At 42.4% G+C, this 23,134-nt stretch overlaps 1 protein-coding gene across 1 annotated transcript in view; it reads left to right on the top strand.

Moving 5' to 3' along the window:
• Window positions 1-13,862, top strand: part of LOC132892206 (uncharacterized) — a 57,303-nt gene extending 43,441 nt beyond the window's left edge. Inside the window, exons 3-7 of the mRNA XM_060930600.1 lie at window positions 2,460-2,513; window positions 12,793-13,125; window positions 13,242-13,391; window positions 13,485-13,516; window positions 13,599-13,862. Coding sequence (XP_060786583.1) covers window positions 2,460-2,513; window positions 12,793-13,125; window positions 13,242-13,391; window positions 13,485-13,516; window positions 13,599-13,826 — 797 coding nt within the window. The 3' untranslated portion in view covers window positions 13,827-13,862. The remainder of the gene's footprint in view (window positions 1-2,459; window positions 2,514-12,792; window positions 13,126-13,241; window positions 13,392-13,484; window positions 13,517-13,598) is intronic.
• The last annotated feature ends 9,272 nt before the right edge of the window (window positions 13,863-23,134 follow it).

Here is a 23,134-nt window from a genome sequence, read left to right as displayed (position 1 = left end):
CTAACACTGGAGGATGGGACAAGCAGTCTAGTAGGTAGGACAATATCTGGCGGTGTTTGTCTGTCCATGTGATCGGGGTGTTACCTGGGAGATGACTTCTTTTTCCTTTGTGTGGCCTTTTCTTTACAGATTTTGACTGAGTTGATGCGGGATTGCCAATTGATGGAGTACACAGTAAATCATAAAGTGGCTTGGCAATACATGAGAAATTCATTATGTAAGACCTGTAGTAAGTGAGAAAACCCAGGATTTGCTGGAGCTCTTCTATTGTGGATGGGCATCAGGTAAACTTTTCTCTATTTGAGGGCCTGCACAGGGGGCGACCTCTGCTGGATCCATTGAATATCCATCTTTGGAGACAATCCTACCAAGGAATCTTACTTTATCCTTAAATAACTCACACTTCTTGGGTATAAGTTTGATGCCATGCTGTTGGTATCTTTTCAGCACCATCTGGACATGGTCAGTAAAAGATTTGCTGTGTACCAAATTATCATCCAGGTACGGCTGACAGATATCATTCCTCAGGCCCCATAGACACTGCTCCAGACTCTGCTGAAACTCAGCAAGGGCTGAGCTTAAACCAAAGGGAATCCTCACCCACTAAAATAAGCCCCAGGGTGTTATGAAGGCGGTGAGAGGGCAGCTCTCTTTGTCGAGGAAACCCTGGTAATAAGCTTTCCCCTGATCCAAGACTGAAAACCAGGAGCTGCCACTCAGGCTGTTGAGCATGTCTTGAATCCTGGGTATGGGGTGCCTGTCTGGGACTGATTTCCAATTGAGTTCACAGTAGTCATAACATATCCTCAGGCTGCCAGCTTTTTTTCTGACACACACAATGGGGGAGGAATACGGAGACCTAATCTGGGTTACCCACCCTCTGTTGAGCAGGTCCTGTAAGTATTCTTTCACCTCCTTGTGCAGATGTTTAGGGGCAGAGAGGTAAGTTTTTTGTACTGGGGAGTTGTCTTTGAATGTAATATGCATTTTGAGTGAGGGGATACACCCTACATCACCACTATCTTTAGCAAAAGCATTACACCCCTCCCTCAGCATTTTTCTCACTACAGCCTGCTCTTCAGTGGAAAGGTGATCAAGCTCTATGGGGGGGATCCCATAATTCCTTGTTTTCCCTTGCAGCATTCTCAATCTGCAGGTTTGTTTCACTTTTGCTTTGTTGTGAGGTATTGATACTGTTTATATGGGTTGGATTAAGGTCTCTATTCATCAATTCTATCTATACACTTTAAATGCACCTGACCAGTACTTAAAGAAGTTGGACACTATCACTTTGCCTTACGGTTTATTACTGGCTGTGGCAAGTTTGTACATCACTGTACTCTATAACATAGCAAATTGTCCAGCTCTGTCTGTCCGCAGACTTTCATACTGCTTGATGTTTGTTTATAAATCTGTTCTTGGGCTAGCGCCACTTTATCTTTCTTTATACTTGTGTCTGAAACAAAATTGACACGGTCTGTGCTCTAATAACCCATTACAGCTGTTAGTCCCTGGAGTGAGAACAGACTCAGGAATAAAGGCTTTTAAATATGTTGCTCCATCGCCCTGGAACAATTTACAAAGGGATTTGAAACTGTCAAAGCTGATAACCCTGGGTGAATTTAAATCCACTCTAAAAGATAGAGAAAATGCCTCTCTTGTACACTGAACTTGCTTTTAAAGTTATAATTATGTTTTTAATTGAATTGTTAACCTTGAGCTTTTATGGCAACTGAATACTATTTTATCTGTAATGTTGCACCAGGTGTATTTTTGTCTTTGTATGGTTGCATTTTTATTGTAATATTGTTTATGCTGCCCTCTTGGCCAGGTCACTCTTGGAAAAGAGATTCTGACTTCAATGAGTCTTTTACCTGGTTAAATAAAGGATATCCATCTGGTGATGAACACTGGCAGATCATCAGAGCCTCTGTAGAAGAGAGTGGTTTCATGTCTGATGCTATGTGTCCTTATTTTATTAAGAACAGTCATATCGGGTAAACATGTGTTGCACATAAATGTGCGAGACATACTAAGTAGCTATGTTTTACAGTCTAGTAGATCTCATCTCTATCTGACTGGAGGTAAAACAGGCTCAGAAACTCGGCACACTGAGGAGTGAATTGTGTAAAGATGAATCACTCAGACTTGTGGTTGAAAAACAATGGAATAAAATCAGAGAGTTAAGGATTTTAACAATGCAACACTTGACTTAGTAATGTGGAAGAAGATGTCAGGCTGAAGGTGACTAGAAGACAAAGGAAATGGAAACCACGCGTGTGGGTAAGAGATAGGTAATGAAAGCAGAAGAATGTGTAGGCTGTCCTTAATGTTCACTCAGTGACTAAAACCAGACGAAAGCACTGAAAATGAACCTGCCTTGACACGTTAAACACATCTTTTTAGAACAGTTTTGCCTTCATTCGCCATGGCTAGACCAATTCTGTTTTCCATCTTAGGAGTAAGCGGCATACTTGTGTCTTTCATTCACTCTCTACCTGTACGTACACAAGGTAAGTCAACATCTTTTTGTTTGGCTGTTATCTTTAAGGCACGATGATCATTAGTTTATTCATTCATGCTGTTTAAAATCTGGATTTTGCTGTGTAAAGTTGCTCAAACTGTTGAAATCACTGCCAGATCTTTCACTTAGTTAGTTTTGGTTTTTGTTTGATGTCATTGGTTTCAATGTAGGTTGTTTTTTTAAGTGGATAGAACTTTTAAGCTTGTGCTTTGTTCTCTTGTGTCTCCCACTTTGTAGCCTAACATTAAATCATGGTGCATTTAGTTTTTGGTAGCTGAGTAGTTTTTCCTCAGTATGGCCTAGAAACAAAAATGTTATCCTGAAACATATTAAATGTTGCTAAGTGTGAGAGTCAAGAGATAAAGAGCAGGGCTGGTTTTGCTTTTAATTAATTAATTAATTCCATTTATTATAATATAATTAAACTTACTACTACTAATACTACTACTTACACTACTACTAATTGGCCTGGTCAAAAATGAGAAGATTAGACACAGGAAAATTCTTTTTTGTGGGTCTTTTATTCCCCGACTGCACTAAAGGAAGAGCAGCTTTAAGTCTGTAATTTTGGGGACTGGGTATAACCACAGGGAGAACAGAACGAAGAGTACCTTGTCCCTCCTTACTGTACTTTTCCTGTACTTGTCTGTATCACTGTTAACTCCCAAACAGTTCACTTTGCACTAGTAACACTAATACAGGATGGCCACAGTACAGGAACTATAGCGGACAGACTTTACCTCAATACCTTCTGCAGATAACTCAACCTATTGAACTCCTGATACTGATAAAAGGTATCCAGATATATCCAATATCTATATAGGGTACAGACAAACTGCATAACCAATCTAGAAAATATTGACTAGATTGTCAATATAGACAACAGTAGTGGCTCTTTTCTAAATAAAGAAAATAAAAACAACACACATTCATTTGTTAAACCACACAACTCCAACAGGTGAATTATGGAAAAGTGCATTAATTCACTGAAAATGTACATTAATGAACCAAATGTGCTTTTACATACATTTGAGCTCAAAATACATTTTCAAAAGAAAGAAATTAACTCACTGTCACACTCCAGTGTGCAGCCTGCACACCATAACACACACCTGGAACTCAATTTGAATCAGGCAGAAGCATACAAAAATGGACACATCTTAATGAAATAGTCAGTATAAACCACAAATGATGTGATTAAGTGTACTTTATCTGCATTTACACTGCCCCACTGTACAGTGCTGTCCACGGTACAGTGAAGATTCCAAAAAAGTGGGGACTCTGTGAAAAACATTTAAAAAAAAAAGAATGTGAAGCCGGGCGGCACGGTGGTGTAGTGGTTAGCGCTGTCGCCTCACAGCAAGAAGGTCCTGGGTTCGAGTCCTGGGGCCGGCAAGGGCCTTTCTGTGTGGAGTTTGCATGTTCTCCCCGTGTCCGCGTGGGTTTCCTCCGGGTGCTCCGGTTTCCCCCACAGTCCAAAGACATGCAGGTTAGGTTAACTGGTGACTCTAAATTGACCGTAGGTGTGAATGTGAGTGCGAATGGTTGTCTGTGTCTATGTGTCAGCCCTGTGATGACCTGGCGACTTGTCCAGGGTGTACCCCGCCTTTCGCCCGTAGTCAGCTGGGATAGGCTCCAGCTTGCCTGCGACCCTGTAGAAGGATAAAGCGGTTAGAGATAATGAGATGAGATGTGAAGACTTACAAATCATGGAGACCCTATATTTCATTGAAAATAGTACAAAGATATTATATCCAATGTTGAAACTGAGAAATGTTCTTGTTTTTTTTAAATATTTGCTCATTTTGAATTTGATGTCAGCAACACGTTTCAGAAAAGTTGGGACAGGGACAACGAAAGACTGAAAAAGTTGTGTAATGCTAAAAAAAAACATTTGGTTAATTGTCAACAGGTCAGTAAGATGACTGGGTATTAAAAGAGCATCCCAGAGAGGCAGAGTCTCTCAGAAGTAAAGATGGGGAGGGGTTCACCGATCTGTGAAAGACTGCATGGGCAAACAAGCTTCAAGATTCAATATTTTTTATTTGTCATATACACAATAACAGACACAGCGGTTTATTATTGGGTAATGAAATTCTTATTTTGCAACTGCCCGACCAAACTACGCTTACCAAAATAAAAAGAAATATATATATAAAATATGAAATATAAAATATAAAGTGCATATGGAATGCAAAATATAAAGGGAGAGTGAAAAAAAGAAGATAACATAAAAAAGAGGCAAACAAAAGTATGCAAATATAGAGGTAGATATACCGTGCAATGTCTTTAAAAAAAGGACAGGCAAACAAACAATGTGCAAACATAGAGGTAGATATACTGTGCAATGTCTTCTGCAAAAATTGCTAATATAATCCGTGATTCGAAGCCTGATGGAAATATAGAGGTAGATGGTGATTATAATCTGTGATTCAAAAGCCTGATGGAAAATAGAGGTAGATGGTGATTATACCGGTAATCCGTGATTCAAAAGCCTGATGGAAATATAGAGGTAGATGGTGATTATAATCCGTGATTCAAAAGCCTGATGGAAATATAGAGGTAGATGGTGATTATAATCCGTGATTCAAAAGCTTGATGGCCTGGGGGTAAAAACTGTTTGTCAGTCTAGTAGTCCTTGCTTTCACACTCCTGTAGCGTCTGCCAGATGGTAGGAGTGTGAATAGTCTGTGTTGTGGGTGTGTTTGGTCCCTGATGATGCTCTGTGCTCTTTTTGTGACCCGGGTGTTGTAAATGTCCTGTAGTGGGAGGAGGACAGCTCCACAGATGAACTGTGCCATTTTAATGACACGCTGGAGAGCCTTTCTGTCCTGAGTTGTGCAGTTCCCGTACCACACAGTGATGGAATTTGTCAGGACGCTCTCCACTGTGCACCTGTAGAAGTTGCTGAGGAATTTGGTGGACAGTCCAAATTTCCTCAGCTTCCTCAGGAAGAAGAGTCCTGTTGAGCCTTCTTGATGATCTGCTGTGTGTTGTGTGTCCAGGTGAGATCCTCACTGATGTGAGTTCCGAGGAATTTAAATGTTTTCACTCTCTCCACCTGTGTCCCGTTGATGTGCAGCGAGGCGTGCTGGTCTCTCCTCCTCTTCCTCGGGTCAATAATCATCTCCTTGGTCTTCTCAGCATTCAAGGAGAGGTTATTTTCCTGGCACCAAGAGACCAGCTGAGCCACCTCCTCCCTGTAGGCGCTCTCATCTCCACCAGTGATCAGCCCAATGACAGTGGTGTCGTCAGCGAACTTGATGATGGAAGTGTTGTTCTGGGTGGGGGTGCAGTCGTAGGTGAAGAGGGTGTACAGGAGTGGACTGAGCACACAGCCTTGGGGGGGTCCCTGTGCTCACTGTCTTGGTGCTGGATATTCTGGTACCGACTCTGACAGCCTGGGGTCTGTTTGTGAGAAAGTCCAGGACCCAGCAGCAGACGGAGGATGTCAGTCCAAGGGTGGAGAGCTTCTCTGTCAGTCTGCTGGGGATGACAGTGTTGAAGGCTGAACTGTAGTCCACAAACAGCATTCGAACATAGGTGTCCCTGTGTTCCAGGTGTGATAGGGCTGTGTGGATGGCTGCATTGACGGCATCATCAGTTAAACGGTTCTGATGATATGCAAATTGAAGGGGGTCTATTGTGACTGGGATGTCCTTTTTGATGTATGACATGACTATCCTCTCAAAACACTTCATTACAACTGAAGTGAGTGCAATTGGGCGATAGTCATTCAGGCATGTTATATTGTTTTTCTTTGGGAGGGGCACTATGGTGGTGGTATTGAAGCATGTGGGCACAGAAGACATGGAGAGGGACAGGTTGAAAATGTCTGTGAAGACCTCTGCTAACTGTGTGGAGCAGGCCCTCAAAGCATGGCCGGGGATGTTGTCAGGGCTGGCTGCCTTTTGGGGGTTAGTCCTCCTGAAGACCTTGCTCACCTCGGTTATGGTCACAGCAGGTGAAGAGCTCTGTGCTGCCTCTGTTGGTAGAATCCCTCTGTGTTGGTTGGTGTTGAGGGTGTCAAAGCGAGCATAGAACTCGTTCAGCTCATCTGGTGATGTGTTGTGGTTGGCTGTGACCCTGCTGTTCTTCTGCTGAAAATTGGTGATGTGTTGCAGGCCCTGCCACATGCATCTGGAGTCTGAGGTGTTGTAGTAACCTTCCAGCTTCAGTCTGTACTGCCTCTTGGCTTCCCTGATGGATCTGAGTAGGTCATATCTGGCCTTTTTATATCCATCTGCGTCGCCAGAGGCAAAAGCAGTGGAGTGTGCATGTAGCATGGAGCGTACTTCACTGTTAATCCAAGGTTTTTGGTTTGGATATATTTTGCAGCGCTTGGTGGGGACAATGTCATTAATGCACATGCTGATGTAGCTGGTGACCACAGATGCATATTCCTCTAAATCCACAGAACAGTCTTCTCTCAAAGCAGCAGTCTTAAACACATTCCAGTTTGTAGAACTGAAGCAGTCCTGGAGCACCAGATCAGTCTCTTCATTCCAGACTTTAACAGTTTTACTCACTGGGGGGGCTTGTTTGAGAAGGGCCTTGTAAGCTGGGTAGAGGAACACAGAGATGTGGTCAGACTGTCCAAAGTGAGATGTTATCCTGGTTCTCAGCACAGCCTTGTAGCCATTCCTCACATTGCTGTAGACATGGTCCAGGATGTTGTTGTCCCTTGTCGGAAAGCTCACGTGTTGATGGTACTTTGGTAGCACAGTCCTGAGGTTGCAATGATTAAAATCCCTGGCTACGATGAACACAGCATCTGGGTGTGTAGTCTCGTATTTGCCGATGATGTCATGTAATAATCCTAGTGTGGTCGGCCCGCGGCGGGATGTAAACAGCTAGCATAAACACAGCACTGAACTCTCTCGGTAGATAAAAGGGTCTGCACTTCACCATCAGCACTTCAATGTCCGCACAACAGTGTTTTTCAACCACCTGTACGTCTGTACACCATCTGTTGTTAACATAAACACACACACCGCCACCTTTGTTTTTACCTGAAGCAGATGTGCGGTCTCCGCGGTGCATGGAGTGGGTCTGTAGTTCAATGGCCGGGTCCGGCAGGCTTGCAGTAGTCCAGGTTTCCATAAAAATCAGGGCACAACACTCTCTGATCTCACGTTGAGATGTTATCCTGGTTCTCAGCTCATCCATCCATCAAACAATGCAACAATTTAAGAATAACATTCCTCAATATAAAATTGTAAATAATTTGAGGGTCACATCATCAATGGGCCATAATATCATTAAAAGATTCAGAGAATCTGGAGAAATCTCTGTATGCAAGAGACAAGGCTGAAAACTGACATTGGATGTCTGTGATCTTCAGGCCCTCAGGAGACACTGCATTAAAAGCAGACACGTGTCTGTAATGGAAATCACTGTATGGGCTCAGGAACACTTCAGAAAACCATCATCTGTGAAAACACTTCATTACTGCATCCACAAATGCAAGTTAAAACCAGATATAAACAATATCCAGAAACACTGCCACTTTCTCTGGGCCCGAGCTCTTTTACGATGGACTGAGGTGAAGTGGAAAACTGTCCTGAGGTCTGACAAATCAAAAGTAGAAATTCTTTTTAGAAATCATGGACACCACGTCCTCCAGGCTAAAAAGGAGAGGGACCATCCAGCTTGTTATCAGTACACAGTTAAAAACCCAGCATCTGTGATGGTATGAGGGGGCATTAGTGCACATGACATGGGGAGCTTGTACATCTGAGAAGGCATCATTAATGCTGAATAATATAAACACATTTCAGAGCAATATGCTGCCATCCAGACAAAATATTTTTCAGGGAAGGCCTTCCTTCTTTCAGCAAAATAATGCCAAACCTCTTTCTGTACATATTAAAACTGCATGGCTCCATAGTAAAAGAGTCCGGGTGCTAAACTGGCCTGCCTGCAGTCCAGACCTGTCTCCCATTTGAAACATTTAGCACATTCTGAAGCGTAAAATATGACAAAGGAGACCCCAAACTGTTCAGCAACCGAAATTGTATATCAGGCAAGAATGGGACAACATTTCTCTTCCAAAACTGCAGCAATTGGTCTCCTCAGTTCCCAAACATTTACAGAGTGTTGTTAAAAGTAGAGGTGATGCAACATAGTGGTAAACATGGCTCCGTCCCAACTTTTCTGAAACGTGTTGCTGACATCAAATTCAAAATGAGCAGATATTTTTCAAAAAACAATACAATTTCTCAGTTTCAACATGTGATATGTTATCTTTGTATTATTTTCAATGAAATATAGGGTTTCCATGATTCACAAATTATAACATTCTGTTTTTATTTACAGTTTAAAAGAAAACCCATTTTTAAAATACAGTTATGAAGATAGATTATGATATAAACTAACGATTCATGTGAATAATTGAAAATAAGGATTTCACACAACTAAGATATCCATTTCCAAAAGTCAAGTGTCTATGCAGAATGAATGATTTCATGGAGGCTGCCATCGCAAATATTTTAACCAATCAGAAAAATCCCCCCGATCGTTTCCGGCAGTGCTCTGACGTCATTTGAGCGCAAGACACAGAAGCTCCACATAGTGAGTAAGACTTGAAGCTGCCCCTGGCTGGCGATTATTTCATTAAAAGTTTATATGAAAAAAATAATTGAAATTCAATTTCTCTAACAAAAAAGTGGAGGGGGAAAAATAATACCGATGTCACTGATAAACAGCAAGGGAAGAGTGAACAGCTGATGTATTTCTATGTGACTGAATGCAAGGAGATAACTTTTCATATTTATATCCCCGGTACAAGTAGTGCTGCCATGACGGCCTCGTTCTGCGGACTGTAACCTTGGTAGACAACCTACAAACAGATCTGCATACAATCTGACTTACCTAAATCTGTTAAAGAAGCAAGTGCATGAGTTTTTACAGGTTCCTGGCAGCATAAGCACTCGTTAGCACGCTTAGCATGCTCTCAACTCATTCATGAAAAACTTCCTCGTCAAGATGTCACCAGGCTAGCCTACCATAATTACTGTAGGAGAGTGTCCAACACCTGCAGCAACGCAGAAGGAGGGTAAACAAACACTGCTTTACGCAGCTCGTGTGCTCGGAACATTTTGAAGAAAATTGTTTCACTCAAACAACTCGGATGCACCGGGCATTAGGAATACCGTACAAGCCACTGCTGAATCCAGATGCGGTTCCCACAATCTTCAGCCAAAAAGTGGACAAGACAAACAAGACAACATGGTCAGTAGTCCGCAAAAGAGAAGTTCAAAGGGCAAGAAAACACTTTTTATGGCTTCCCTAAGTTTTTATTAAGCATGCTATGTTATTTTGAGTTCCTTTGGGCATAAACGTAATAATTGCTGATGCAGCTAAGTGGCTTGATGTTTATGGCGTGTCTTGCTTTGATTCAGTGTTTGTCAGAAAAGCCTCGGCAATGACTAACTAAAACAACTCTATAAATATTGTTCACTTGTGTGTAACTAATTGATATGGTAATGCTTGTTTATCATGATCATCATCATTATTCATGTAATTGTCCAAAATACTCGAGGAAATCAGTGAAGTATCACTGGCACTGTGGTCCATTTTATTGAATACAGCCGTGTATTGTAAGTGACGTCATACTTTACGGAAACCATTCGGAGTTCTTTTAGGTATACAGGAATTTGTTTGTGGAATAGCCGACCTTAATCAGTGCAATCTAGTCAAACACATGATCATTTTAAGAATCAGCTGAAGCAGTTTTTATGGAGTAAATTCCAAACCCAGTTTTATGATGTGTATATAACTAAATTTTAATCATTTTGGTGCTATTTCTGTAATCTAGTTGCACTCTGTGATATAGTTAGCGCATTTTTTTTGTTTATGACTTTCATCATTGTTTATACAATTTTGTCAATTTATTATTGTCTCTTATATTTTGTTGTTTCCTGCTGTCATCAGAAGGAAACCACATTGGAAATAAGTGTATTTTATACTTTGTGTTGTCCTCGGTGCTATTTATACTGTATCTTTTACACGTATGAATTTTACCAAATAAATCCAGCAGCTCAGGTGTTTCTGGCAATATTTCTGCCTTTTTTCATACAAGTGCATCCTGCTGTAACGTTCAGATGAATCCTGTATAGTAAAGCAGTGTTTGTTTACCCTCTTTCTGCGTTGCCGCAGGGGTTGGACTGCCTACTATGGTAATTACGGTAGGCTAGCCTGGGGATGTCTTGATGAGGAAGTTTTTCATGAATGAGTCGAGAGCATGCTAAGCGTGCTAACGAGTAATATAACACAGTTTCAGCTTCACTTTACAGGTAAAGAGTTCAGGTTTGTCCATAAGTCAGGGTTGCAGCTCACTGATACACTATTTCAGATCTATAGTGAAAAAAAACAACATTGTCACCTTAGTAGACCTTTTGCTTTGCCCCTTGAGTACTGAAGTATACACTCAGCCTTGCACCCACATGACGTCACCCATCGCCCTTCCAACAGGCAACATGGCAGCCTCCTGGTGGCATTAGAGCAGTGATACAAAAATGCTCATAACTTTCTTATAAATGGTCAAACATGCCTGAAACTTTTCTTATGGGCTCTCAATATTACAAGCTACCAATCCATGCATGTATTTACTTTACATTTTCTATTCCTTTAAACAGTGTCCCAACTTTTTTGGAATTGGGGTTGTACAGTACACACACAACTTGCAAGTCTACAAAAATTGCCAAGAATCATCATTCATTGACCTGAGTTTGTTAGCTTAATCACAAACTCATCTGCTGACACTGATAATCATTTTTGCATTTTATCAACATTTTTTAGTGTTACTTATTTCCATGTACACAAAAATACACACCTCGTTCGTTTCCCGGCACTGTTATTTTGGGGCGCCTAACGTCTCATGGAGATTGCACGATCTAAGCTTGCGCCATTCTAAAAGAGACAGCATTACATCAACAAAAAGAAACAGCTATGACAGCAATAATTTCTCCAGAAAATAATAACACACTGTATTAATAGTTCAAAACACCTGGCTTCTTAATAATAATAATAATAATAATAATAATAATGTGGCGGCATGGTTAGCACTGTTGCCTCACAGCAAGAACATTCTGGGTTCGAGCCCAGTAGCTGGTGGGGCCTTTCTGTGCGGAGTTTGCATGTTCTCCTCTTGTCTGCATGGGTTTCCTTCGGGTGCTCCAGTTTCCCCCACGGTCCAAAGACATGCAGGTTAGGCTAATTGGTGGCTTTAAATTGACCGTAGGTGTGAATGTGAGTGTGAATGGTTGTCTGTGTCTATGTGTCAGCCCTGTGATGACCTGGTGACTTGTCCAGGGTGTACCCCACCTCTCACCCATAGTCAGCTGGGATAGGATCCAGTTTGCTCGTGACCCTGCATAGGATAAGTGGCTACAGATAACGGATGGATGGAAAATAATAATTCAATTACTACTACTACGACTAATAATAATAATAACACATCAGTAAATTATCTATCTATCTAGACATTGGCTGACTGAGCAGGGACTGTGTCCATATCTGCTTTTTAACTCTTGTTGCAGTTTCATTTGTTTCATCTTGTGTCATAAAGATAAACCCTCAGGCCATACCCAATGACAAACTGCTTCAGTGGCTCAATTTGTATTTCATGTAAAAGACATGTAGAGTCTCATGGATCTAAATTGCACATATGAACACGTATTCAGAGCTGGTATTGATGTATGCTTGTATACATGTTGTAATATGTCCCTGATGTGGGTGGAGTGCAGAAGCATGGCAGGCGGGAGCTGATGTTCACACTCACACACACACACACTTTATTTTCCTTATTTTCCTGCTTTTCAGCTTTACTCACTTGCTGCTCACACACGGTCATACACGTGTTCTGGTTGGGAGAACTTCTCTCTCTCTGCTCTCTCTCTCTCCTTTTCTCTCCTCTGTCACTGCAACAACACAACCACAGGTGCATTGACTTTGCCACTCACCTTCCCTGGCCCCACCCTCCATTCACAGACTGACGCTAGGCCACACCCCCACTGCCACACGTGTAAAATAATTAACAAAGCCTAAAAGTAAGACTTGTGTCTCTTCATTGACATCATCACACTTTGTTTTAAATCTTACTGTCAAACTTTCAGTTTTGTCTTCTTCCTCTGCATTAAAAAAAGAATTTATAATCAAGTACAAACAAAAAATTATAAATGTTCAGCGTGCAGTAACTTTTTTATTGCATTTTTTTTTTTGGGTGTTGTTTTAAGAATAAGATGAATTCCATTTGTTTCCTGTAGGTCAAGATGGTTCATGCATCCCTGAAACCAAAGTTCGGAAGAACACTGTTTACACGGCCTCCAGAGAACACCAGTTAAACATCACGTGCCCTGTGACATATTGTAAAGAGATTCCTGTTTTTAAATGGTATAAAATTGGTGCTAAAAACAAATATACAGACATCATTGGATCAAATCAAGTAAAAATTGCACAAGAACCAGCAGGGTTGAATGGCATCATCTCATATTTGAGCTTCAGGAAAATATCAACAGATGATACTGGTACTTACAGATGTAAGATTTCCACATCAAACTTTTCATCAGAAAGCCACAACATTAAAGTCAATGTTTCAGGTAAGGGATGGATCCGAATCTGTAAAATATTGGAAATTAATTTTGATGAAGCTGATACTGTATTAGTTAGAATATAATAGGAGCTGAAAATCATGAGGTTTAATTGTCGTCCATAGACTCCAGTGACCACGCCAATACAAACAACACCAGTGGAATTTCAGATACGGTCTCGGATGTCCGCTGGCTTCTGTATGTCTTCATCTGCTTTGGAATACCCGGCCTGGCCCTGATTGTGATGTTGATCTCTTTCATGTGCATAAATCGATGTGAGTGTTGTATTTATGCATTATGAGCTGTCACATGGTAATCTAAAATTGACAATTTTACGTTTAATAATACATAAAACCATTTTTCTTCAGGTTTAAGAAAAGCTAACAGCCGCAGACACAAAGTAAGCTTCATGAGCACATGGTATTGTTTCTTACTCTTACATTTTTTATACAACATTAAAAACATCTCTTTCTCCTCTCTAGAATGCAAGGTTCTCTCCAAAGCCATTGAGTACCACAACAAAAGGAAAGATCCAGGAATTTCCAAAAGAGGAAAATAACATCTATCATGTACCTTCAGATGATTTATACACAGAGGCTTTGTATATACAGAACAATCAGGAATGCACACCAGACATATGGAATGGAAACAGGAGTCATGATGAAGTACAGCAGATTGTGTATGCAACTCATCAACAACCCACTCCCTGAGAACCTTCTGCAGTCCACCATCAAGAGGACAGCTATCAGAGTATGCATCTATATCCATACATAAAAGAACCAACCCAGTGTTTTTTTTTTCTTTTTAGAAAGCAGATCTGACCAGTTATACAAATCTATGCCAAAACATATTTGCAGTCTTTCCAGGTTAACAAAGAATACTGTTAACACTCGTCTATTGGTGCAGGCCTGAGTGTGGCACAGACCCAACTCAGAAATGGTTCAAACTCACATCAATGAAACTAAATTATCTACAGTAATAACACACAAGCAAAACCACAAACTTGTTGAAAAGTTAATAATGCAGAATTATAGTGGACATAAGCTCCATACTTAAGAGTATATGGTAATGCATCAGCATGGTTTTTGATGGCTTTTGTGACTGTATGACGTCCATACGAACGATGAATGTGTACCACCAAAGGGAACCCAATCATAAGTGCAGGGCAATGTATCTCACGAAAACTTGACCACCAGACAAGGAAATTTGTATCTTTATTCACATAAGATAGATGCTTTTTTTTTTTTTAAATCTAGTGCTTATTTTTAATTTGCTTTTTCAAAAGATTGTGTAGGGTTATTTACTAACACATTTTACGCTCATTGGAAGCTCCACTTTCAGGCAGTGCCTAAATATATATTTTATATTACTTGTATTTGTATCTTTATTTTCATAAATGGGTTTTATCCAAGGGCAGCACAGTGGTGTAGTGGTTAGCACTGTCACCTCACAGCAAGAAGGTTCTGGGTTCAAGCCCAGTGGCCGACAGGGGTCTTTCTGTGTGGAGTTTGCATTTTCTCCCTGTGTCTGCGTGGGTTTCCTCTGGGTACTCCGGTTTTCCCCACAGTCCAAAGACATGCAGGTTGTCAGGGTGCAGGCACTTATGGTGTAGACACATGGGAGAACAGGAGAAAAAAACTGTAGACAAAGCCAAATTGGAAGACGAGAATCGTGGTCAGAGAAACGGGCAGTGGTCGGTTGATTGGCAGACAGGATATCTTAGGCAGGGCGAGAAGACGAGGTTGGAGAAAGCAAGAATATGGTAGAGAATACGAGAGGTCAGACAAACTGTGAATGGCTCGGTACGACAAGAAAGAAAACACTGAATGATACTTTGCGTTAGGTAAGCATGATTGAGGGCTTTAAATAGCTGAGACTGATCGACAGGGAAATGAGTGACAGGTGTAATTAATAGATAGGGAACAGAGGGCACTGTGATTCATGGAAAGTGTAGTTTGAAGTGTCCATGTTTGTAGGCTGTTTCAAGCTAGCATTCTCAATGCTGTTGCTGACAGAAAACCCCTGAAGAGCTCCCTCTGGGAGCTACAGTCTTTCTGGGAGGCCCTCTCCCCCTGGGTGCTGGTTTGTTTGGGTACAGCCTGTGGAACTCCTGTGTCAGGAGAGGGTCAAGAATGTCCTTAGCTTCTACCCAGCTTCACTCCTCAGGTCCATAGCTTTCCCAATCAACTAGATACTCCAGTTGTCCTTGTCTACATCTGGAGTTGAGGATCTTGCTTAACTGGTAGATGGGTTCCCCTTCTATGTTTAGGGGGGTAGGTTCCTGCGTGGGTGTATTATCTGACAGAGGGCCTTGAATGGCTGGCTTTAGGCAGGATATGTGGAACGTGGGTGCTATACAGCTGTGGGATGGGAGGTCAAGTCTGTAGGACACCTCGTTTTTGTGACGAAGAACCTTGAATGGTCTAATGTATCATGCTTGAAGTTTTTTACAGGTGTTGGGCTCCTTCAGGTCCTTTGTGGAGACCCATACCCAGTCGCCCAGAAAGTATTCTGGATTCTTGCTCCTGTGCTTGTCAGCATACCTCTTATACCTGGTGTTGACTTCTTCAATTCATTAATGGACCTCCTCCCAATTTTGTTGGCTCAGAGAGAACCAGTCATCAACTGCTTGTATTTGAATGGGTGCATCATCCCATGGGAACAGGGAGGTTGATAGCGGAGTATGCACTGAAACAGGGTGAGTTGTGTTGCTGAGTGCTTGAGTGAATTTTGTGCATACTCGGCCCAAGGGAGGAATCATGCCCAGTCCCCCTGGTTCCACATGCAGAAGAGACATAGGAAGCACCCCACTTCCTGGTTGGCCTGTTTGACCTGCCCGTTGGTGGTACACAGAGGTAAGACTTACTGAGACTCCTAATTGCTCCATAAAACAAGACCAGAGTCAGGAGATGAACTGTGGCCTGTGGTCACTTACAATGTCCTCTGGGATGCCAAAATATCTGAGGATGTACTGGAAAATGAGTTTGGTGGTTTGGAAGGCTGTGGGTAATCCTGGTAACAGGATGTGTTTGAGGGCCTTGGAGAATCTGTCTATGATGACCAGTATGGTCGTATTGCTTTGGGATGGTGGTAGGTTGGTGATGAAATCTACTGTCAGGTGAGACCAGGGTCTTTGGGGTACTGGAAAAGGACATAAATTTCCGGTGGGTGGAGTTTGTGGCACCTTGGTCACAGCACATTTGGAACACAAGGAAACAAAATAGTTGATTTCTGTTATCATGTTCCCCCACCAGTACTTGTTTCTGAGCAGCTGATGTGTGCGGTGACTGCTAGGGTGACCAGTGGCAGGTGATACATGAGCCCAAGTAATGAGCCTGCCTCTGAGGTTGTGCAGGACATATAGGAGACCTGGGGGTCTTTCTGGGGTTTTCCGGGGGTGTCCATGGTTGAGAATCCCTTATCTCCCTGTCCAGGTCCCATGTGATGCCCTGAACAAAACATTCAGGTGCTAAGATGTGGTGAGTTTCAGATTTGTGTGGAGAGGTGCTGTGAATCCTGGACAGAGCATCTGCCTTGGTATTCTTAGTGCCAGGACGGAATGAAATCGTGAAGTGGAAGCATGTGAAGAACAACGCCCATCTAGCCTGGCATGGGTTGAGACTTTTTGCCTTCTTGAGATATTCAAGGTTTTTGAGATCTGTGAGGATAACTAAAGGGTGCGTGGCTCCCTCCAGCCAATGTCTCCACTCCTCCAGGGCTAACTTAATCACCAGAAGTTCTCTGTTGCCAATGTCATAATTCCTCTCTGTGGGTTTAAGCTTCTTGGAGAAGAATGCCATGGGGTGAAGTTTGAGCTTTTCACCAAAGTGTTGGGAGAGGATGCCTCCTACCCTGGTCTCGGATGCATCCACTTCCACAATGAAAGGTTGCATTGGATCGGGATGCTGAAGAATGGGGACCTTAGTGAAAGCGGTCTTGAGTTCCATGAAGGCCTCCTCAGCTGCTGGAGTCCATTGGAGGCGTTAGAGTTTGTTCTTTAGAAGGGAAGTCAGTGGTGCGGTGATGGTGCTAAAGTTCCTGATGAGTCGCTGATAAAAGTTGGTGAAACCCAGAAAATGCTGAAGTTCCTTGACAGAAAATGGCACAAGCCAGGACATGATGGCAGACACTTTGGACTGGTCCATACTGACTCCTTCCGAGCTGATTATGTACCCCAAAAAGGAGATCTGACACACATGAAACTCACACTTCTCAGCTTTCACATACAGGTGGTTTTCTAGAAAACAGGTAAGCACCGATATGACATGTCTGAGATGGCTCTCTTCATCTGGGGAGTAGATCAGGATGTCGTCTATGTATGCCATGACAAATCTCCCCAAAAAGTCTCAGAGCACGTCATTTATCAGGCATTGGAAGACACTGGGTGCTGAAGAGAGACCATATGGCATCATCTGGTACTCAAAATGGCTGGCGGTGGTGCTGAAGGCTGTCTTCCACTAGTCCCTTTCTCTGATTCAGATCAGGTTGTAAGCACTGTGTAGGTCTATCTTAAAGAAGATTCTGGCTGTGTGTAGCTGTTCTAGGGCTGAAGGAACCAGTGGAAGAGGATAAGGGCATTTCATCGTGATTTGGTTAAGACCTCTATAGTGAATACATGGTTGAAGACCACCCCATTTCTTCTCCACAAAGAAGGCTGGTGAGGTGGACTGGTGGATGTACCCCTGTTTCAGTGCTTCCTGCACATAATCCTCCATAGTGGCTTGCTCAGTTTGTGACAGAGGATAGATGCGGTTATGTGGAGGGGAAGTACCAGGAAGGAGATCGATAGCGCAGTCATAGGTGCGATGTGGGGGCAGACCACAAGCCTTACCCTTACTGAATACCTCCTTCAAATCCATGTAGCCCATTAACTAGTACATCTCCTTCTGTACTGTGTGTGCCCAAGCAAAGGTGCCCCACACTATCCAGACAGTTAAACTCATGCTATTCCTTCCCCTCACAATCATGGTCCCACATCACCATTGATTCCATCACTGACCTCCCCATATCCAAAGAGAACACAGTTATCATGGTGGTTATTGATAGATTCTCAAAGTGTATACACCTAATTTCCCTGCCTGGGCTCCCCACAGCTTTTGAAAGTTCTGAACTGGTTTTCAGCCAACTGTTCAGATACTTGGAGATACCTGAGGACAATGTCAGTGACCGTGGCACCCAGTTCACATCACAGGTATGGTCTAGCTTCATGGAGAAGCTTGGGGTTTCTGTTAGCCTCACGTCAGGTTACCACCCACAAGCCAATAGTCTGGTGGAGAGATCCAACCAAGAGATAGGATGTTTTCTATGGTCATTTTGCCTGGAGAATCAAGAATATTGGGCACAGTTCCTCCTGTAGACCGAGTATGCCCAAAACTCCATCCTCCTCTACTTGACTCTATTCCAGTGTGTGCTTGGTTATCATCCACCTCTGTTCCCATGGAATGCTACTCCCACAGATGCACCTGCAGTAGATAAATGGTTTAAGCAGAGTGAGCAAGTGTGGGAGAGCACCTACCAACATCTGGAACAAGTGGCCCAATGGACCAAGCAATTTGCTGACCGCCACAGAGGAGAAACTCCTCCGTAGAACCCAGGTGATCAGGTTTGGTTGTCCACTAAGAACATCAGGAACATGCAGGGATGCAGAAAGCTCAACGCCAGATATGTTAGCCCCTATAAGATTCTGCAGTGTATAAATGAGGTAACCTTCAAGCTAAACCTGCCATGCCACTGTTGACTCTCCTCCAAGTTTCATGTATCATGCCTAAAACCTGTCATTCCTGGACCACTAGCTACAAATGCCCCACCCCACCACACCACCTGCACCCCTTGATATTGATGGACAACCAGCTTGCATCTTAAGAACAATCCTTAACTCACGTCATAAGGACGGCACACTGGAGTATCTGATGGATCAGGAGGATTATGACCCTGAAGAGCAATGCTGGTTCCAAGCATGTGAGATCCTGAATCTCACATTATGCCAAGAATTCCATGCTAAGTATCTTGAAAAACCAGACAGATCCATCTTTCTCCCTGTTAACTTGAAATATGGGGTATTCTTAGTTCTGTCATTATAGCATCTATTTCGAATATGTGCTGCAGTTTGGACAGCATAGTTCCACAATGTTTTTGGTAATCTGTTTTCTATTAACATGCACCTTCCCATTTCAAAGAGGGTCTGCCACTGCCTCTTAGCAGTACCATTTTGATGTGTAGAGTAAGGGGATGATGTTTCATGTCTTATGCCTCTATCCCTTAAAAGAGACTAAAAAGCATTGCTTGTGTATTCTGTACTGTTATCTGATCTCATACACTTGACTCTGCTGTATGGTGCACTGTCTGCAAGGAATTTCTCTGTTGCTAATGTCATGTCACTCTTGTTTTTAAGGAAGTAAACAGATACTGCCCCTGAAAAGTAATCTCTGAATGAGACTGCATACTTGTACCCATTTTGAGCAATTGGCTCAATGGGATCTGCTTAGTCAGTAAATACCAACTCCAAGGGTACACTAGCTTTTGTATCAGTTTTCATAGAATAGAATAGAATAGAATAGAATAGAATAGAATAGAATAGAATAGACTTTTTATTGTCATTGCACAGTGGGGTACAATGAAATTGTGGGAGCTCTCTCTGACTTTGAACACAAATATTTGTTGTTCTTTGTGTTTTTCTTGTCTTGCCACAGTTTGTTTTGCATGATCTTTGTGCTTGATTTTTCTCCTGCATGTCTCGCCGCTGTATGTTGAACTTCTGTGGTAGTTGCATCATTTAGTTGTCCCTTTCTGGTGGCAGTCTCTCGCTGTGTGGTCACGGTTTCCACATCTATAGCATGTAACAGATGATATGTCCACTGTCATCACATTGTCTGATTTTGTTTTGTGGTCGAACCTTTCCATTTCCTTGTAACTTCATAGTTTACTTTTGAACTGGGTAAACATTAATTCCTCGCTGCTGTGGTGAAAGACTTGTACGGTTCTGGAAAACCCTTCAGAATCATGGCTATAATCAGTCCATCACTAATTACCTCCTTCGCATTTCTTAGGGTGGTTAATGTCTTTACGGCTCAAATAATATAGTCTGTCACTGTTTCTTCAGGCTCCTTCTTTAGCGAGGTTAGTTCTGTATATAGTGTGATAATTCTGGGCTTACCCTGGCTGGCGTACTGATTCCATAGTATTTGTAAGGCCTTTCTGCCAACATCTACCACCTCTCTCATCACCAACAACAGGCGTTTGTCATCAAGGAATTGGATTAGCTATGCATAGCATTCTTCATTCTTTTCTTCATCAACATCCACGGTAGAGAGTATCATTTCTTTTAAGCCCAGTAGTCGCAGGTGACCAAAGAATTTTGCTTCTCAAAGTTCATAGTTATTTTCATCTCCATCGAACACTAATGTCTGTGATCTTCCTCCTGGGCCCATAACCTGTTGAGTTTTCTGTTGTTTGCCTCCATATTTATGTTTCTTATATTTTGGTCATACATTTGAACAGAAGGGTCTACATTTTATTTAGTCTGCACTTTTATTTTGTTCCATTCACAGTAAGCATAACAGCAGCAAAAACAAACATGGGGTTATCTGTAAAATGTAGCTCATCATACATAAAACTTTTCCCCGCCCACACCAGGACGCATGAAATGCATGTCACCACATAAAAAAATGCCCACCAATGAATTTCCCATGCATACAAAAACAACAATAATTTCAACCTAAAATAATACAATAAATGAGAACACATACCTCAACAAGGGGGCCATGGTGGTGTAGTGGTTAGCACTGTTGCCTTACAGCAAGAAAGTTCTGGGTTCAAGCCCAGTAGCCGATGGGTCCTTGCTGTGTGGAGTTTGCATGTTCTTCCCGTGTCTGTGTGGGTTTCCCCCATGATCCAAAGACATGCAGGTTAGGCTAATTGGTGCCTCTAAAGTGACTGTGAATGGTTCTTTGTCTCTATTGCCGCTTTTCCACTACAAACGCGGCTGAGTCGGGCTGAGCCGTGCCGTGCTGAGTCGGGCTGAGCGGGGCTGTTGGAGTTGCATTTCGACTACAACCGCGCTGAACCGTGCTGGCTGGAAGTGGGTGGACACATTGGGTGGAGTTAGCGAAAGTGGGTGGACGTCAGGTGATGTCGTTAAGCAGCGCAAACAGTGACATCAGTGACCTTTTAAGCGGTAGTCTCACGACCCGAATAGTAAACAATAAACATGGAGGACATGGAGTCGTTAGTGTTGCTGGTCTTGGTGCTGTGGCTTGTTGTCACCGACAACGCCAACAGATACTGGCAAGAGCGTATAGATGAGGCGAGGCGCATAAGGCTTCAGAAATTCTCGTAATTCGTAATTCTTCTCCTTCTTCCGGGTTTACGGTGTTTACAGATCCCAGCGCGCTCGCGGGGCGTGTGTGGGCATGTGAGGACACTCCTCCTCACCAATCAGTGCACAGGGGAGTGTCTGCTCACGTCCCCAGCCTCACTCGGCACGGTTTGGCTCGCTTCAGCCCCACTCCAAAACGGTGCGAGTTTTAGGGGCTAAGCAGGGCTGAAGCGAGCTGAGTTGTGCTGGTTTTTGGTAGTCGAAACGCGAGTCGTGTCGGGCTGAAGTGAGCTGAAGCGAGCTGAAGTGAGCTGAAAAAGGGTAGTGGAAAAGGGCCATAAGTGTCAGCCCTGTGATAATCTGGTGACTTGTCCAGGGTGTACCCTGCCTCTTGCCCATAGTCAGCTGGGATAGGTTCCAGCTTGCCTGCAATTCTGTACAGGACATGTGGTTATGGATAATGGATGGACATAACTCAACAGGAAGAATCAGTGATATAGTTAGCCATTGTGCTCACTAGATATCTCAACAGTTAATTAGGCAGACAGAATAAAATGTGCCTTAACAAAACATTCCAGAAATAGTTATGGCTTTGATCTATAAACTGTGCTAGTTGTGAACTAAAATAAATTAAAATGTGGGTAAAGTGTCACTGTTGAAGCATAGCTCTCTTCATATGCATACACTAGCAATATATTTCTATTTTTTTTATACATTTATGGCCTTGTAGGGAACTAGCCAGCTACTGCTTGTATCACTTGGAAACATTTGGGGGTGGGAAAAATACAAGAGAGCTACGTACCAGAGCCTGGAATGTCAACAAGCGAATTGCTTTATATGTGGACAGCCCAAGTGAAAAATTTCAGTGCCAAAGCAATGGGCAAGGAGCAAAATCACTTCCTCTGTGTACACTCCTTAATATTCCACTATTATTCTGGATATGACAAGATTTGGAATTTGATATGGGTCATGAAAAACAGCATATACTGTTTGGATATTTCAAATTTGGCCTTATTCAGAATTTAGCATTTTCCGATTAAGACATGTGGGATATGCTAGTATTCTTCAGATTTTAGGAGCATTCTCTGGACATGTATACAGCGCATTTGGAATATGCATCTCAATAGGGATTTTTGCGCAAGTTTGTGACACACGGCCTCTTGCCTATTTATGGTCAGCTCTGTGCGTTGTACACAAACTAACTAGACAATCAGAGTACTCATGGCTGCATGTAAAAGGGAATATTAATGGAATACTCATTTTCACTGGCCATGTAAACAGTTTAGGCCCTGGTCACGCTACAGCTCGTGATGGGTTTGCAAATACTTGGCAATGAAAGATTGGTAGTAGTGTTGTCACGATACCAATATTTTGGTACCGGTACCGGTACCAAAAATGTATTTCGATACTTCGATACTTTTTGATACTTTTTCAAATAAAAAAAGAGAACGCAGAAAATGTCATTACTGACTTTATTAATAGAAAATCGTAACAACAGCAATTTTAGAACAGTTAAATAAAAGGAATCAAACTAGAGTAACGAGAACCAATAAACAGTTTACACCAACATCTGTCAACTTAAACCTCACCCTTCTCCCTCGCTTGCTAATTCTTTTGGAGTAGTACTACTGAGTCTGTCTCAGGCATTTTGTGTTTTTCAAATTCTTGGCCAAGAAAACCAACATGTCTAAATTTTCCTCACTC

This window comes from Neoarius graeffei, chromosome 9, assembly GCF_027579695.1.
Source record: "Neoarius graeffei isolate fNeoGra1 chromosome 9, fNeoGra1.pri, whole genome shotgun sequence".
Lineage (NCBI taxonomy): Eukaryota > Metazoa > Chordata > Actinopteri > Siluriformes > Ariidae > Neoarius > Neoarius graeffei.
Note: the sequence above shows the minus strand (reverse complement) of the source record. Positions and strands in the feature narration are given on the sequence as shown.